Source organism: Entelurus aequoreus, linkage group LG04 (assembly GCF_033978785.1).
Source record: "Entelurus aequoreus isolate RoL-2023_Sb linkage group LG04, RoL_Eaeq_v1.1, whole genome shotgun sequence".
In the NCBI taxonomy this organism is placed as follows: Eukaryota; Metazoa; Chordata; class Actinopteri; order Syngnathiformes; family Syngnathidae; genus Entelurus; species Entelurus aequoreus.
Genome location: NC_084734.1, coordinates 48,901,603 through 48,920,971, shown reverse-complemented (window position 1 = coordinate 48,920,971; position 19,369 = coordinate 48,901,603). Strand labels below are relative to the sequence as shown.

The window sequence follows — 19,369 nt, the reverse complement described above, 5'->3', positions numbered from 1 at the left end:
ATGCGCACTCCGGATGAATGGTCTATTTTCTATATTTTTTCATATATAAGGCGCACCGGATTATAGGGCGCATTAAAGGAGTCATATTATTTTATTTTTTTCTAAATTGAAAACACTTCCTTGTGGTCTACATAACATGTAATGGTGGTCCTTTAATCAAAATGTTGCATAGATTATGTTTTACAGATCATCTTCAAGCCGCTTTCTGACAGTCGCTTCAGGATGCGCCGTTTTGTGGGCGGTCTTATTTACGTGGCTCACCTTCAACTGTTTTATTGACATTCAGACGTCACTTAAATCAATAACGGAACAGCATCTCCTCCTTTGCCGGAAATTTGTCCCGTGAAAAAACGTCCGACCGGAACTCTCTGATAACTAAAGTTCCATGGGTGAATAATGTAAACTCACTACACCGGCAGTTTTTAGCGCTTTCATGGCAGATATAAGTAAGAACTTTTCACTATTTATATTACAAATGGCAACAGCAGAGGATGAATGTCCCATAACAAGAAGATAGAGAAAAAGTAGAAGCTTATCGACTACGGTGTCGCCACGGACTACAAAAGCAGACGCACGCAATTTTACAGGACTTATGCAGATCCCAAATACAGATCAGCAGGTACCACAAGGTAAGAAAAGTTGCTTTTGCATAATATTGCGAAACAAAACACCAGATAATATCTCTTACCTTATACACACACCATAATAATAATCGTATGTTGAAGCACAGTACAATCCATCAAGCGACGCGGCTTCATAGCTTACCAAAGTCGTACTAAAACATTTTTTTATACATTTTTGAGCGCCGTGTGTAATGCGCTATATTTTCAATGGAACATATAAAATGTTGGTGTTGTTTACTTGAGTCATATTGCAGTCTACACATATCTCTTGTGTGTGACTGCCATTATATTGCAGTCTACATGTATCTCTTATGTTTGACTGCCATCTACGGGTCACACTTATCATTTCACCATGTACCAAATAAAATAGCTTCGAGGTCGGTAAGCAAAACCAGAATTTTTCCAAACATTAGGCGCACTGGGTTATAAGGCGCACTGTCGACTTTTGAGAAAAAAAATGATTTTAATGCGCCTTATAGTCTGGAAAATACGGTATAATCTATTAAATAGCCAACATTTGGAGAATTAACCAAAGATACAATTCTACACATTGAGTCTATTAGAGTGCTAAAACTGCCAGGAGTTAATCAATAGTCAATATACCAGTGTGCAGCTTTTTAAACATCATACCAAAATGCTTCTTTTCTTTATGAAAAAGTTAGATTTTGTGTTTTGTTCAGGGTTTCCCGCAGCGCTTTTTTGTTAAGGCGGCCGCCTTAACAACAAAGAGCCACCGCCTAAACTAACGTCTTAACACGCCCTGTCAGTATGTCTCTCTGATGTGCTGCTGGTGCACTCCAGCATTGTCCCACCCACAGAACCATCTGATTGGTTACACGCAGCGCGGTAACAGGCAATCAGCAGTGCGTATTCGGAGCGCATGGAGTCATTGCTCACGGTGGGGTGAGCAGAAAGGTGTTTAGCAGGTAAGCATAAGGCAGCGGACTCGCCCCAAATTATAATAAACACCTCCCAGTCCTCTCCAACTCAACTGCTAGTAACATCACTATGAGCCCGTTGACGTTCTAGAAACATAAACGGCAGCTCAGCTCGCTCGCAGTCCTTGAGGTGAAGGCTAATTAGCCTTTAGCGTAACGTTAGCTCACTGTGCGGTGTGTATGTGTGCGTAGGTGCGTGTATGTGTGCGTAGGTGCGTATATGTGTGTGTGCGTGTGCGCATGTGTGTGCCCCACATGAAACGGACAGCAAAGCCCTGTCTGTCTGAGAGAAAGACAAGCATTATTGACCTACAGTTAACAACTAAGTTATTTCACTTTACCTTTTTCTGTGTTGATTGAGCTGTGTTGAAGCAGCAAAAAACGACATTATGTTAAATGAAGAGTTTCCTGAAGCTGTCTCTGATAGTTTATATAATAATGTAACTGCATCATAAAGCCTACATGAACTCCATGGTGTTCAGGGATGAATAGTCTCTCCTATTGCAATTGTACTATTTTTTCAGCTATGGTTACATAAATCATTAGTAATTTACCAGCCTAGTTTTGAATGACAGGGTCCCTGCTATCACATGTGGATAAAAATATAATCATTTACATAATAAAAATCAACTACAGGCTTCCCAAATGCTGTAATAAATTAAGCATGATGAGTTGAGAATATGTCAGCATGTGGCCCCACTTTTAACTTTTTTTGAAACGCTTACTTACAGTAAGTCATTAATTTGACTTAGTAAGTCATTATTTTGTAATTATTTTGACTTAGTAAGTCATTATTTTGTCATTATTTTGACTTAGTAAATTACTAAGTCAAAATATTGACTTACTAAGTCATAATAATGACATACTTAGTATCTCAGGTAAATAGGACTGTTTTGTGTTTTGCTTTTACTTTACGGAAAATATATCGCGATATGTATCATATATCGCCATTCAGCAAATGGAGCGGAAAACACAGCCCAAAATTGTAGACGAATACAGCCTACTTCACCACAGTCTGTAGTCTATTGCCCCCCCTGGCTGTGGGGGCAGCGATGAGGTGGAGACATGATGGCGACAGGCCGAGTTACACTGTTCCTTAAACCCACCCTTCCTCGTCTGTCCGCCTGTCCCGGAGAGACACCACCTTGACTAACACATTTTCTGGGGGAAACACTGTTGTTGTTTGTTTTTATTGCTGCTATTTTAACTGTTTTAATACATAAAAAAGGTCAATTGTTTTGTTTTTTTCGAAATTTGCCTTTTGTTTTTTGTAAATGGACAACATTTTAATAGTCATTCTAATTTTTGTAACAGCTGAATAAGCGGCACAGTTACAGTAAAAATACATATGCATGAATGAATTAGTCATCTTTGTTGTAAGTAAGAACATGCCTAAAATAACGTAAGCTGCATTTAGAAGTCGATGAAAAATTAGAGCCATTAAATATGTGTACGCTTTATTATCCGACTAATCATTAAGATAATTGTTTGTTGACTAATCGACTATCAAAATAATCGTTAGTTGCAGTCCTAAATTCAAATGCGTCTCATAGGTGCATACTTGCCAACCCTCCCGTTTTTAGCGGGAGAATCCCGGTATTCAGCGCCTCTCCCGACAACCTCCCGGCAGAGATTTTCTCCCGACAAACTCCTGGTATTCAGCCGGAGCTGGAGGCCACGCCCCCTCCAGCTCAATGCGGACCTGAGACTGAGTGGGGACAGCCTGTTCTCACGCAATATAAACAGCTTGCCTAACGAATTCAAACGAATGGAAACAAGAATTTCAGTTCATCCAGGACAGTTCGAAGGGGAAGGTGTATGTTGCCTGTAAATATGTAGAACAGACTTCTCCATTGAACACGGTGGCCGAAATGATATACTCATTCATGAACGGAGAAGTTAAACAGGACAATACTGCCATCTAATGGTTAGCCACCGGAACACTGAAATTCAAGTATTTCTTTTATGTAAATAAAATAAATAAATAAATATATACAGTATATATATATATATATATATATATATATATATATATATATATATATATATATATATATATGAAATATATATGAAATACTCGAGTTGTTGAATTCTAGCTGTAAATAACCACGCCCCCAACCACGCCCCACGCCCCCAACCATGCCCCCCCAACCCCGACCAAGCCCCCCTTCCCCCATACCCCCCACCTCCCGATATTGGAGGTCTCAAGGTTGGCAAGTATGCATAGGTGACACAATAGTGCGTTAGCCTTGATGCTGGAATTTAGACAGTTTAAAAGTTATTTTAGTAATGTCAACAGGAAACACACCGTTTTACATGTATGTAGCTTTAATACTAATGAGCAGAGGTGGGACCAAGTCATTGCTTTGCAAGTCACAAGTAAGTCTTAAGTCTTTGCCCTCAAGTCTCGAGTCAAGTCCCGAGTCAATACAGGCAAGTCCCGAGTCAAGTCCAAAGTCAAGACTAGAAAGTCTCAAGTCAAGTCCCAAGTCCTGCATTTTGAGTTTCGAGTCCTTTCAAGTCCGTTTAACCACAGACTAATATTTTTACACAGATTGTGTATGCTTTTAAAACGCTGTATTTATTTATTAAAACAAGTGCATTTGAAATTGCAGGAAAAATAATAGTGCTGACATTGCAATTCATAATAGCACTATTAACCAGTCATTTTAATAGTTTAAACAATTTTAAACATTTAACTCATTCCTTTACAGAATAAACACATTTGCAAAAACAAACATTAACGTACTATTGGTTGTATTTTATGAAAATAATATAACCACAGAGTTGAGAAGGAGCAAAGATCTTCAATATTTGTATGTGAAAATCACAAATAAATCTTCTGGGGGAGGATGACGCCCCTACAGGGGTTTGGTTTACAAACTTTCAGCCCCACCTAAAACAAAATTCACCAGCCGCCACTGATTATGATGCATTCTCATTTTAGGCAAAATATAAGACAATACTTTCTTAACAGTTTAATTGTAACCAGGAATAAGTCTTCAAGTAACAATATTCAAATACTAACATTGTTGGGTAAGACACCATTTGCTTTTATTCTGAATCCAGTGAAACAGATTGGTGGTTTTAGCTGATATAAAGACTTTCAGGTGTTTATATATGTTTATGTTTAAGTATTTGGCAGACGCTTTTATCCAAAGCGACATACATAAAAAATACATATAAAACAATCACTGTAAACATGATCATTTAAGGGAAGAATGTAATACAAAATATCAATACAAAGTGTCAAGACAGAATAAACTCTGCTGCTGCAGCAACAGAGATACAGTCTATAGGTCCCTAAGATATATATATATATATATATCTAATGTATTCATACATTGTTTATGTTGGATATACGCATGTATATATAACCTAATCATATTGTTTCTTCAATTTAAAAATAGCTGACCGTTTTTTTCCCCCTTCTCTGGGATTATATTCCCAGTTTTGATCTCGGACGTCTGGTCACTTATAGCGTATAAGAATATTCTATTACTGTTAAGCAAACTATGAATAATAAAAACGGCAAAACATGTGTCCGTTATCATAGCTACACGTATGACCAAAAAAACCGCGTGAAAATCAGTGGTATTCAGTGAGGTAAGATTAATTAAATTCGCTGACAGTTCATTGTACCTGCCAAATGAATTGCACTGAGTGGAGCGGATCACCACTCCAAGATGGCGGCCCCGCGTCTCGTCTGCACCAGTAGGCAGTAGCGCTCAATGCTGCGTACCCTTATAAGATGTCTATGGTTATAACGTTAGCAGTGAGTTTGCAGCCTCACTGATTTAACTACACAGCAAATAAAAGTCATGTTACTTCGCCAATAAACGTTATCTTACATTCAAAACTTACCCTTCTTTGTGCAACTTCAAATGTCGAACGAAGTTGGAAGTTGTTGCGTCTCCGTCTGTAATATTCGAACAGCGTGATTTGCATACGGCAATTCGTTTTTTGTTGACCAAGTCGTAGTTTTTATACCCGAACGAAACCAACTTTGGCATAATTGTTTCTCACTGCCGCGTTGTTTGACAACTCATGTTCGGTGGTTGTCCTGTAATTTGATTGGATGAGAGCTGTGTGATGAAAACAACGTAGATCTAATTTGATTGGCTGTTGTACTGACAGCACACCAGCTGACAAGCAGCACACACGCTTATAGACACAGACGTAGAAAATGAAAGATACGGAGCGCTCCCATATAACTTTTTAATCTTTGGGTTTTGGGGAAAGTAGCAAGTCATGTCAAGTCAAAAGGCTCAAGTCCAAGTGAAGTCACAAGCCATTGATGTTAAAATCTAAGTCGAGTTGCAAGTCTCTTTACATTTTGTCAAGTCGAGTCTAAAGTCATCAAATTCATGACTCGAGTCTGACTCGAGTCCAAGTCATGTGACTCGAGTCCACACCTCTGCTAAAGAGCTGAGTTTGTCTACGAAAAAGTGTGTGTCTCCAAGTAGAGCTGTTGTGTATTTCAATCACTTTTGACATATACAGTAGAATGTATCTTCGGACTTGTACAACAATGTAACACTGAGGAGTGGGGCTAGCGTACACAAACATTAGAAGTACGAGCATAACTATGTGAGCCTACATGCTAACATCAGAGCCATATTTTAACATCATGCAAGCTAAAATATTTGCTAAATCAAATACTTAAACTTACAGCTCTTACGCTCGTAGCTGACTGACAGATAAAAGAACGGGGCGGGCTCATTTAGCTAGGGAAGGGTCAGAGGTGGTATAATGTCCATAAGGAAGGAGGTTTTCTGTCCATGATGTCATGAAAAGTTGCAACTTCAAAAGCAAGCGTTTGAGTGCATCTTTTCTCAGAATTCGAGCAAACAAGTGAGGCGGATGATAGATTTGATCATGTTTGTTGCTTTGCTCTAGAACAGTGCTTCTCAATTATTTTCTGTTCAGCACACCCTAGCAAGGAGAAAATATTTTGTGCCCCCTCCAACTCTCCACGGTGACTATGGATGGTATAATTGTTATAATTTTGCAGCACGGTGTAACAAGGGTTAGTGCATGTGCCTCACAATAGGAAGGTGTGTTTTTGGGGTGTTTCTGTGTAGAGTTTGCATGTTCTCCCTGTGACTGTGTGGGTTCCCTCTGGGTACTCTGGTTTCCTCCCACCTCCAAAGACATGCGGCTGGGGATAGTTTGATTGGCAACACTAAATTGGCCCTAGTGTGTGAATTGGTTGATTGGTTGAGATTAGGCCAATCAGAGGCAATATAGGGCGGGTCATGGAACCAGGAAGGGAAATCACAACAGACATCCCGAATGACGACAAGAAAGTCGTAGAAGAGAAGAGGGAATTTTCAAGCGGGCGATTTATATATTAAAAAAACTAGTGGAAGATGGCAGAAGGATTATCTTCCTTAGATTTGTTTTTAACGATGTAGACGACGTCCAGGAAACGCACAATGCGTCTACTTGGCCACATTTGGACTAATGTATGCCTCTGGATAAAACATTAATTTTAGTTGTTTACCAAAACTGTTCTCGAGTTGCCAAGCCGGGCATATTTTGCACGATAAATACTGCCAAAAATGTATTCCGAAGTGAGGCAGATCATAGATAGATCATTTTATTTACATTATGTAATTCTGTGCTACTTAAACAGTTTATTTTCTGTGCTGTTAATACCCATCTTGACTAACTGGGTTAATAAAAGTGCCACTGACTGATTACAGTACAGTTGTCATTCAGTTCAATTTCAGTGAATCTCGCTCAAAAATTAGTATCTTTATATGTATACTTTCACCGGAAAATATATTGAGATATGTATCGAATATCGAGTTTAAGTAAAAATATATGGAGATATACATTTTCGCCCATATCGCCCAGCCCTACATAAGGCACAAGTTTTTGTCTGTTTACCTGTGAATTGGTTATGGGGATGGAGACAAAGTAGTTAGGCCGTTGGCTTGGTTTCTTCTTCTTCTTTGTCTCTGCGTCTTCCTCGCTGTCCACTCGTCCTCTGCTGCCCGCCCTCTTCCTCTTCTTCTTGCGCGACTCACGATTGGTGACTGGGGACAAATTGAATTGAATTGAATTGAAGTATTTATTCCAAACCTGCACAATACAACAACACACATTTTTTTTTACATTTTGGCAGAGACATTTATGCAAGGCTTGAAAAGGGGTTTGATGAAGCAGATGCTTATAATATCCCAACCCCTCTCACTCATTCCACATTTAACATAAACAATATAATACAAGAACAATACTATACAAACAAAAACAAGAAAAGCGCCTGTACACTAACAATACAATAGTACCACTGTTACTATGAGACAAGACAAGACGAGACAAAACACACACACACACACACAGGCCCAAACACTCTCTGACCATACACCTCTCTCCCATCGCTTTGTGCTGAGGGCATCACTCTCTTTCCTCCTCGTACTTCTTCAGTAGGGCGTCAATGCATAGCACTAGATACATATGTTTTTCCTAAATGTGCTTAGTTGTTCTTTCCTTCAACTTACTTGTCTTATTGGCGGCTCCAGTGTCAGTGAGAACTGTATTCACCTGACATTGACTCTCTTCTGAACCTCTTTCTAGTCCAGTTTCATCTTTAGAACCACCGTTTCCTTCCTCCTTTTTTTCATCATTATTATTATTATCATCAGCCGAGGGCTGCCTATCATGGGAGATGCTGACAGACGCCATCTTGTTTAAGCTGACCAGAGAGAGACAAGCCTAGAGGAGAAAAAGGTAACATCATTGTAATAAAGCTTCTTTAAAACAACACTTGAGGGATTTAAGATCTGCTAGATGGATTACCTCTGGTCTTGTGTGACGATAAGGAAACCAAATTGATTGCACATTGACTGCTAATTGCTTGTGTGCAGTTCTGCAGCGAGTCGATAGAAGTCCAAACAGGAGGCGGCTCAGGTGCATGACACACTCCAGAAAGGTAAGCTACGTTTAATAGCTGACTAATGGCATGTTGCTTTAAATTACACAATGATTCAGTGAAATATATAGCCTGCCTCTCCAGAAAAATATACACTTAACGCGACATTTTGAACGTTTACAACTAAATGTCACACCTGTCCAAATCCTGCAATGTTGGCACAGCTAATGTCAAGCGAACAGGCTAGCAACTGACTTTAACGCAACTAAAAAACAAAAATGACACGAGTCACAACTTTTCTTTCGATTCTCGAGTAATTGGTTTGTCAGTATTAGACACATTTTCCGAAAAATAAGACACAATCATGCAAACAAAAGGGGGGAATGGGACTTCTGCCGAATTCTTCTCACTGACCGGAAGTACAATCCGTTTGTAAACACAGCCTCATTTCCGGTCCGGGTCACTTGTCAAAATAAAAGTCGTATTGCAAATTGACCCATGATCATTATACCTATATACCGGCTTTACCTATACCTATCCATCCATCCATCCATTTTCTACCGCTTGTCATTTAACAGATTCAAATAAACTGTCGTATTTGATCACTTCACAACATGGAATGAACTTTACAGATAAGATAAAGATTAATATAGCTCATCGTATACAAAGTTAAGTAGTATATATTAACTTCAGTATGCAATTTATCATCAGTACATAATTTGTTGTACACAATGAAGTTGAAATAAATAAATGAAGTACAGTTTCAGTTTCAGCTTATGACCAGTAGATGGTAATCAGGCATCAGGAGTGGATCTGTTGGAGCCAGCAAATGCACTACATTAGACATTTAGTCTAGTTATGTTTTAGATGTTTACATGGAAAGAGGTGATGAATTTAGTATACTATTTTAATATAGTTAAATAAGATATCAACATGAAAAGAGTTGGTAGTATACTACAGTACTTTATCCATCCATCCATCCATTTGTTACCGCTTGTCCCTCCCAGGGTCGCGGTGGTTGCTGGAGCCTATCCCAGCTGCTACAGTAATTTAGTGTGGTTAAATTGAGATGTTAAAATGGAAAGAGTTGGTTAATGTAGTCTACTTTTTTAGTGTATTTAAATTAACATATATATGTCGGAAGAGTTGCTCAATGTAGTAAACTATTTTAGTGTAGTTCAATTGAGATGATTAAATGGGAAGAACTGGTAAATGTATTATACTTTTCAGAGAAGAGTTGGCTTCTGGGATAATGTTGGAATTGAATCTGCACTGCATCAGCAATAACAAATAAAATAAAAATACAAATAAAAAGCCAGTAGCGTAGCCCTATTGAGTAGTGTACTCAAGAAGAAAGAAATGGAAAGTGCTATCCTGTTGCTCATTAATGTATCACAGCACATCATAGCAACACCTCCGTTACCATGAAAATATGCCCATTAGTGGTTAAAAGTGGGTGTTTTTTGGAAGCATTATGACACCATTGCTTTTCAATTTATGAAGAGTCAGATAGCTTAAATGCTTAATAGGCGGGGCGTTTATTTACCAAACTAGTACAGAGAGCACTGGACTAATTGGGGGAAAAACTGTTATTTTTTAAATGTGAAAAACTATATGTAAAAAGATTTTTTTTTTTACTTTAATAATGATTTTGAATGGATGGGAAAACAGCAAATCTTGACTGTTTGTTTTTGAGCAAATGTATGGTAAAACACGACAGCAACAAAACCGATGTTGTAATAGCAGCAAGGAGCAAATTGCTGAGTCAGCATTAATCACACCATTGAGTTGATTGTCAACAACAGTAAGTGTAACATGCATGAGGTTCACATCAACAGCTGGGTAGCAACATTGTATCGTCATACTTCAAATACAACTAAGTAATAAAACAGGGGTTGCCTACAGCCACAGCTGTTAATACTGATGTTTTTTTGGCCCAAGTAAGAGCCATGCGTTTATTTAAGTTTGTAGACAACGGCCATGGCTACCATAGGAAACTCAGAAGTTAATTAAAGATGCGTTGATCAGAGCATTTAATGTACTCTTTACGCTGCATTACTATTATCCATCCATCCATTTTCTACATCGTGTCCCTATTGGGATCGCGGGGGTGCTGGAGCCTATCCCAGCTGCATTCGGGCGGAAGACGGGATACACCCCGGACAAGTCGCCACCTCATCGCAGGGCCTGCATTGCTATTATAATATATGTAATACAGAGGAATGATTTATTTACCATGTCAATTTTATTTGATCAAAAAAATAAGTATTCTTATAATCCAGGCAAAATCCAGTGAGTTTATTAAAGTTTATTGCCAATCATTTAAATCATGTGACTAATAACAAAGCCGCCTGTGAGCATTCTGTCCTTGAAAAGATAAGAATGTCTGGCCCTCAGAGACTTTCAAACGTCACGCTTGTGTGGTTGTTAAAGGTCAGAGAAATAAAAAAAAGTAGTCAGAGCGTGATGATCACTGACATTAAAAAGCTCCGTAGGCGAGTACAGAGTTTGTGTCTTTCGTGGAAGCACGCATGGTGAAGTTGCACAAAAAACGCAGGTTCCACTATCTGACGTTGTCTTGTTGTGGAGCACACACTTGGAAGTGCAAAGATGACTAGATGTGTTTGCCAAAGAGCTGAACAATCACATCTGATATAGAGGATTATGTGCAGAGTGGAGTGTGTATACCGTCATTGGGCAAGTGGAGGTGACAAATACTTGCAGAGTAGTATTTCTGTTGGGAAACACAGACAGTTTCCCTGTGGACTTACTTGTGTTGCTGTTGCATGGACCCGTGTTGGGTTATTTAAGTGAACTCTGAATGCATTGCATCAAAAGTTATTGTGATAAACATTCCTACATTCATTAATAGCAGAGCTAGTTCAGCAGTTTAGGCGTCCCTCAAGAGTCCATGTTATGTCCCGTTTTTCATCATTGCTACCTTGGTTTAAGTTAGTCTTTCCGCTTGTACAACATAGTGCCTTGTCTTATGTTCTATTTCAGTGGTACTCAAACTTTTTTCACCTAGTACCACGTCAGAAAACACTTGGCTCCCCAAGTACCACCATAATGACCAACATTGAAATACAGTAGCTTACTAGGCCTGAGTATTCATTAAAAAAAAAGGCAGAGGTTTTATTCAACAGACATGCACCTGGTGATAGGTTAATTGGCAACACTAAATTGGCCCTAGTGTGTGAATGTGAGTGTGAATGTTGTCTGTCTATCTAAAGGGACAAGCAGTAGAAAATGGATGGATGGATGAAATATATTTAATATTTTAACATCACACATAATGCACAAACATCATCATCAACCGCAGAAACATTTTCAGGAACTTTGCCATTTACCCAGGTAAATAAAGTCCCCCCTGTGTTTCCACCAAAAACTACCCCGCAAGATTTAGTTCTTCAGGAACTTTTCGGAGTTCATGCCAGCTCGGTGGGACTTTCTGGCGGTTCCCGGAACTTTATCGGGGGCGGGCTGTGCTGTCGAATGCTGATTGGTTGAACATAGTTGGGGCGTTCCTAAAACATATTTTTCGAACACAGCACCGCCATTGCAGAATGTTAGACGACTGGTTTATTTCCCATTTCTTGTGTATTTCTATTACAACTAAGTTGACAACGTAAAGAAAGAAGAACACATTCGACTTACAGGAACTTTTGTGGGGCATCTTTGTGCTGAAGAACGCTGGTCAGTGGAACTATCTTGCAGTGTTTTGTCTCAGCCATAGTCTTTAAACTATATGCAGTTTATTGTTGTTTATTATTTTATATAAACTTCATTTTGATACGATAAGCTATGAGAAGTGGATAGACTCTTTAAAACATATTTACGTATGAAGTCGGACTCGAAGCTGATAGTCACACACACACTAGGTGTGGTGAAATTACCCTCTGCATTTGACCCATCCCCTTATTCCACCCCGTGGGAGGTGAGGGGAGCAGTGAGCAGCAGCAGTGAGCAGCAGCAATGAGCAGCAGCGGTGACCACGCTCGGGAATCATTTTTGGGGATTTAACCCCCAATTCCAATCCTTGATGCTGAGTGCCAAGCAGGGAGGTTTTGGGCCCCTATTTATATAGTCTTTGGTATGACTCAGCTGGGGTTTGAACTCACAACCTACCGTTCTCAGGGCATGCCCTCAGCTGCTTACTACTCTGACTTTGTTGGATACATGTGGGGGGGGAAAAGAGGCAGCACACGAGTGGAACGAAGGTACAGTACATAACATCAAATATTAACTATTTACTTTAGCACATATTGTAAAAGTAGTCTGTGACACTCCATTTGTGTAGTTATTAGCCTCAACCCGAGTGAACAGAATGCTAATGCTAATAGGCTAACGCTACAGCCGATGTGTTTGTGCCATCGGCGTGAGATAAACACTGATATTAATTATTAATATATTGTTATTTACAGCTTAAATGGACCAAAAGGAATCACCTGACCCTCATGAATTCATCATTTACTGAGACGACGACTTTCTGACTGTTGGACATTGCGGACAAAAGCCTGACTTTTTATGAACAACTCTGTACAATTTATTTTCTGAGTCATATCGGTTTGTTTGTTATTGCTTTGAATTTCATTTACCTTTTTTTAGTAAAATAACGCTAACCTAATATTGGTTGTTTCTTTGACATAGTATCAGTGTAGAAATATACCAAACCACTCCTCCATACGTCATGAGCCTGATATGTATAAAGTACCCTGAACTGTGAAATGCGGTGGAAACACAAACCACACACTTACAAGAACCTATAGATCTAGGAACTAGAGGTTCCTGAACCTTTGGTGGAAAGGGCCTAATGACACTACATATACAGTACATATTTACAGACTTCTTGAGCATACCACTAAATAGAGCCCCCGTGCCAATAGTGGCTAGCATACCACATTTTGAGAATCACTGTTTCATTTATTTTGATGTATTTTTGTAACTGTGAACTTCATTTAATTAAATTAATAAAAGTAGTCATTCCAAAATGTTAGACAAAATACCCATTGTACGAAAACCGGAGCAATTTTTTCCATAAGATATTCCAAGGAATCCACCAAAAAATATGAACACATTTATAGGGAATAATTATGGTTTTACATGTACTTCGTCACCTCAAGATACAAGGTTAATTGGTTCTGCGACGCAGCTTGTCCCTTGGAAAATGTGTATGGTGAAACAGCATTGTCGACTGAAATGAATTCGGTGCTCAGCCCCCCAAAACATAATATTACCATGTAACAAGCCTTTTAAGAAGAAAAACTAACTTTTAGATAATAACTATTGTATGAAAAACCATGCAATTGAATGTACAGTAGTACAAACATGTACCGTCGTTTTATGAAGTAACGTAATAATAATGTACTCTAATTTACCTTGGAGAATGGACTTCTACGGTATCTCCTTCCAGCTGCTTCTTCGTCAAACACACCATCAGCAGCTTCTCCATATGGTCATGGATAAATGTCTTGACTGGTGTTATCGACTCATTCTTTTTCAGTATTATGCAGACTAATGTTTTGGTCAGAACAGATTAATTTTAGAGGACTGCCTCTATGTAATGTTGTAATTTTCCATGCCAACAAAACAAGCATGCTTAATAGAAAGTACTCAAAAGTACGGCTCCACTTTTCAAAATGTGCTAGCTTGACGCTAATGCCATATACCTGCTACGGATTAGCATTAGTGATTTTACATGGTGATTTCCTCCAAGTTTGTTCATGAAAACTACAACTTAGATGCAGGCTACAATTAAACAGCTGGTGTGTAATAAATACAATGCTTATGGTATAAACACTTAATAAGGCTAAAAAAAAAAGACAAGACTGGCACATTCAACTAAATAGCAAAGACTACTTCCTTATTACTACAACACACCTAGAACAAACTGAAATGGATGCATACTTGCAAATGGTACACAGAAGTGTGAGAAAACATTATTATTATCAGCTCACTGTTATTTAAAAATATATGTTATTATTAAACAAATTAACATTTATTACCACATGAACACACATAAAAGTGTGACATTTAAAAAAATTACATTAAGAAGCGAGAGAAGAGATTTTATTTGTAGTTGCAAACAAATGGTTTGTTTTTTATGTTTTATACTCACATTTTTCAAATGTATCATGGCCAGTATTGAAAAACGACCATTACATCACCCATCACATGATACCTTTAAACATTGCCTGTATCGGTAATGAAGGGCTGACAATGGCCACTCTTTGAGCCTGGAACAGATCATTTCTAGTTTAGTAATATTTCCATAATAACAAATGATTGTATTCAACCTTAAAGGTTCCACTGTACAACTTCAAACTAAAATTTAAACATTATGCTCAAAAATAAATAAAACTGTACGAAGCAAAAAACAACCAGCATTTAAAAAAATATTCAACCATGTGGTTGTGTGCGTGTGTGTGTGTGTGTGTGTGTGTGTGTGTGTGTGTGTGTGTGTGTGTGTGTGTGTGTGTGTGTGTGTGTGTGTGTGTGTGTGAGAATGAAAAGGGACAATGTAGTTGGACTAAAAACATGACAGCACATTGGACCTGAAAGACAAGCAGTAAATGAAAGATGAAGAATTGTCTATGCTTCCTCTTAACATGCTCAGTTATCCCAACATGAGATGCTCTGTCATTCAGACTGAAAGAAACACACACACACACACGCACACACACTCACACACACACACACACACACACACACACACACACACACACACACACACACACACACACACACACACACACACACACACACACACACACACACACACACACACACACACACACACACACACACACACACACACACACACACACACACACACACACACACACACACACACACACACACACACACACACACACACACAGCAGTACCAGAGGCTGCTCTGTTATTAAGCCTCCATAAATCAAAAATTTTGAGACAGGAATTAATCTGAAGCGACGGCGATGGTGTAAGTCGCCGAATGTAAACCTGGCAGCTTTATTAGAAAACTAGATTGTGTGGATTTGTCTGAATTAATTTGACATTTTGCTTTTTTTTTTGTGATTTACCATTGCCATGAAAAGCCAAGTAAGTCCCTGCCTCGTGTACGTGACTCATTGTCATTCTTGTTGTTGCTGTTCCATTTATTTTAGAGCTGCAACTATCTATTATTTTAGTCATTGAGAAATCTATCCATTAGTTTGTTCAATTAAGTGAGTGATAGGATAAAACACACATCCTAGCCTCAATGCGTATTCTAAGGAAAATAGTTGAAATAAATATATATCTTTTTCTAATAAATGCACATTATCAACATTGCAATTGCACTTGTATTAATAACATTAATATAGACTGCAACACCCACACATCCACGCCCATCGCTCTCATTGCAGTGGCCGTGCGGAAACAATGACCGTACTGTATATTTAAATTTCCGAAGACACTCCATGCAGTTCGGATTTTATACATTTTTATTTGTTACACTCAACATAATTTAAATCAAAGCTTTTTTCTAATCAAACTAATCAATTGAATCCACCTAATGCAACAACAACTCTTTATCACGGTAATTATATAATTACTTTATTTAAAAAATTTTTTAAACGTTATTGTTGTGATTATGATGTAAATTAAAGCATATAAACTTTAAAAGTGGCAAAAATATATATGTATATTGTTTAGCACCTTTTTGGTAGCAACTTATTTAGGTCCTATGTCTAAGTCGTTATTTTTATTAAAAAACAAAATGTACCATTAAAAACATTACGACATCACAAATATTGTTGCTATTGTTGCCATGCAGTATACAAGGCAAGGCTCTAATAACAGGTTTTAATCATCTGCTTTCCATAATTTTTGTGTGTGTCTATTTATTAAATAAATAATAAAACTATTAAACCTCCGAAGACATGCACCTGGGGATAGGTTGATTGGCAACACTAAAAAATTGGCCCTAGTGTGTGAATGTGAGTGTGAATGTTGTCTGTCTATCTGTGTTGGCCCTGTGATGAGGTGGCGACTTGTCCAGGGTGTTCCCCGCCTTCCACCCGAGTGCAGCTGGGATAGGCTCAAGCACCCCCCGCGACCCAGAGAGGGACAAGCGGTAGAAAATGGATAGATGGATGGATGGATGGATGGATTTGTGATCACAGCCACAGGAGAGTTACCTGGCATATTGGAACTGCTTTTGGTCCGGTGAGAGGCATTGATTTGCTGAAATATGGCGAGCTGGAATAGCCCTTAACCTCAAGCCAATGGCCCCCAGCGCAATTCAAAGCTGTTGCCTAGCAACCAGAAGCTTCAGCGAGAGTTTGAAGCTGTTTTAAAGTGCTTCCGACGACACAGAGTGAAATGATTTGACAGGAATACACCTCAAGTTGATCTCTAAAGGGCGCAAGGTACGAAATTTATGAAATGAACAAGTTATAAGTGCAGCAAGTCGCTAAAGAAGCAACTGCCGTTAGCGAGTTGATACGAGAGGCACTGATGTCAGCGAGCTGCTGCGATGTCAAAATATATTTAAAAAAAATCAAAACCTGCAGTGTCATCTGAATAAAATGATTCTCTGGACACAGGACACGAGGGGAAGGAAGACATGATGCTACAAAATATAGTCAATGACATTGAAAATGCAAGATTAGATCACAAAGCAGACATGGAAAAAGAAATAAGAGAATTTAAAGAAGATCACAAAGCAGACCTAAAAAGAGTAACAAGAGAACTTAAAGAAGTTCTGAGAAAAGCAACAACAGAATACAAAGAAGATCTGAGAAGTCCGCAGGAAAATATAGAAAGTCTGCGAACTCAGAATAATAACATAAGAAGGGATTTTCAGGAAATGCATCATGAAGTGAAGATTCTCCAAGAAGAAGTTATTGCAGGGAAACATGACAACAACATGCTGAGGAATATCATGGATGCAATGGATCAGGATGAATGATATCATCGTGACAGGGCACCGAATTAAACCAAGATCCTACGTGAAAGCTGTGAATAATGGAGTAGAACCAGCTGAAATGGATGTTGTCTCAGCAGAACAGTCAGTGGTCAACTTTCTGCAATCAAAGGAAATTGAAACCGGCACATCGAAACATGCATCCCACTGAAACAACACCACCACTCCAATCATCCTTGTGAAACTTGTTAACAGAAAATCTAAAATGAAACAGGGAAAGAAGCTGAAGGGAACAAATGTGTACATGAATGAGCATCTCACAAAACGTAATGCTCAAATCGCCAAGAAAGCACGAGGCTTTCGAAGACTGTGCACAGAGAAGAGTATGATCGCTTTCAAAAATGAGCTCAAAAAACTAAATTGGGACAATGTGCACAATTAAAATGATGCTGATTAAGCATATGGTAAATTTTTAAACACGTTCATCATAGTTTATGACAAACATTGTCCATGGAAACAACTCAGTAGAAACCAGAGAAAGAACAATAAACCATGAATGAGAGAGAACACACAGAAGCTAATACAAATAATAACAGAAAAAATTAATAAATTAAAAAGATGGTTTGACAAAAACAGACTATCCCTAAACCACAGTAAAACAACAATAATGCTATTTGGTAACATTAGAAGAAAAAGTCAAACAAATGGACAGAGTCGATTATTGAAAGGGTAAAATAAATAAAATTTATAGGTGTAATGATTGATGATAAAATGAACTGAAATTCTCATATAAAAATAATAAACATAAGGTGGCAAGAAATATGTCAATAATGAATAAAGCTAAATATGTGTTGGACCAAAAATCATTCCATATTCTCTACTGCTTGCTACTGTTACCATATCTGAGTTGTAGGGCAGAAATATGGGGAAATAAATACAAAAGTACACTTCAGTCATTAACCGTGTTACAAAAAAGTAATACATAATGTTGGATATAGAGAACACTTAAACCCTTTATTTATTGAATCAAAAATATTGAAATTCAATGATATAATGCATTTACAAACAGCTAAAATTATGCACAAAGCAAACTATAATCTGCTTCCCAAGAATGTACAACAATTCTTCTCAACGAAAGAGGAGAAATACAACCTTAGAGAAAAATGTAATTTAAAACATTTGTGCGCACGTACACCACTTAAAACCTTTAGAAATCAAACAGTTTACGAATATTATCCAATTTAAGAAACTGTTCAAACTCAGTGTTTACAAAGTACAAAAAAGTAGAACCATAATAAACATTATGAACATATTGATGATCTTATTCATTTCACTATATGAAATACAAGGTAATTCACTATTTCTTTAATTGTTTAGTTTATGTTATTATGTATGGAGTATATTGTGAATTAATTGAGATCAGGACATGAACAAAAGTGTTAGTTAAGTGTATTATATTTATATAGCACTTTTTTCTAGTGACTCAAAGCGCTTTACTTAGTGAAACCCATTATCTAAGTTACAATTAAACCAGTGTGGGTGGCACTGAGAGCAGGTGGGTAAAGTATCTTGACTAGGATGGCGGAAACGGGGATCAAACCTGGAACCCTCAAGTTGCTGGCACGGCCGCTCTACCAACCGAGCCAGGCTGCCCGCTATAGCATTTGCCAAGTAATGTAAAAGGGGTAGGATTAAATAAGATCTGATTCTTCCTACTCCTACACGGTTTGTTGAAAAGAAAAAGTAGAAATTGTGATGTATCATGTTGTAAATGTATGCATGTTGAAAATAAACCCTAACCATAACCATACTTTTTTGTCAGTTTACTAACGGACCCTGTCATCAGCATGCTGCACGTAATGTAGACTGACAAATGTCTGCAAGATATCTGTCAAAAATGGAGGTACAGTTCAGGCTACAGAGACTTTTTAATAGTGTGTCATCATTAATGTGTCCCTACGGATTGTTTATGAGCATCAAACGTGGAAAAGCTGTCATCTCCCTCCACGTTTGAGGTGTTTAAGCGCTACCTTTTAAA

The 19,369-nt window shown here is 38.2% G+C and overlaps 1 protein-coding gene and 1 long non-coding RNA gene across 3 annotated transcripts in view; one reads left to right on the top strand and one right to left on the bottom strand.

Annotated features, from left to right (window-relative positions):
• LOC133648723 (A-kinase anchor protein 7-like) overlaps positions 1 to 8,866 on the bottom strand; it is a 95,650-nt gene extending 86,784 nt beyond the window's left edge. For both annotated transcript variants that reach the window (XM_062045074.1, XM_062045075.1), the window contains exons 1-3: positions 8,369 to 8,866; positions 8,071 to 8,284; positions 7,457 to 7,605 (exon numbers count right to left, since the gene is read on the bottom strand). In XM_062045074.1, coding sequence (XP_061901058.1) covers positions 7,457 to 7,605; positions 8,071 to 8,284; positions 8,369 to 8,485 — 480 coding nt within the window. In that variant the 5' untranslated portion in view covers positions 8,486 to 8,866. The remainder of the gene's footprint in view (positions 1 to 7,456; positions 7,606 to 8,070; positions 8,285 to 8,368) is intronic.
• Positions 8,272 to 19,369, top strand: part of LOC133648725 (uncharacterized) — a 29,271-nt gene continuing 18,173 nt past the window's right edge. Inside the window, exons 1-2 of the long non-coding RNA XR_009825924.1 lie at positions 8,272 to 8,299; positions 8,437 to 8,501. This is a non-coding gene — a long non-coding RNA (uncharacterized LOC133648725). The remainder of the gene's footprint in view (positions 8,300 to 8,436; positions 8,502 to 19,369) is intronic.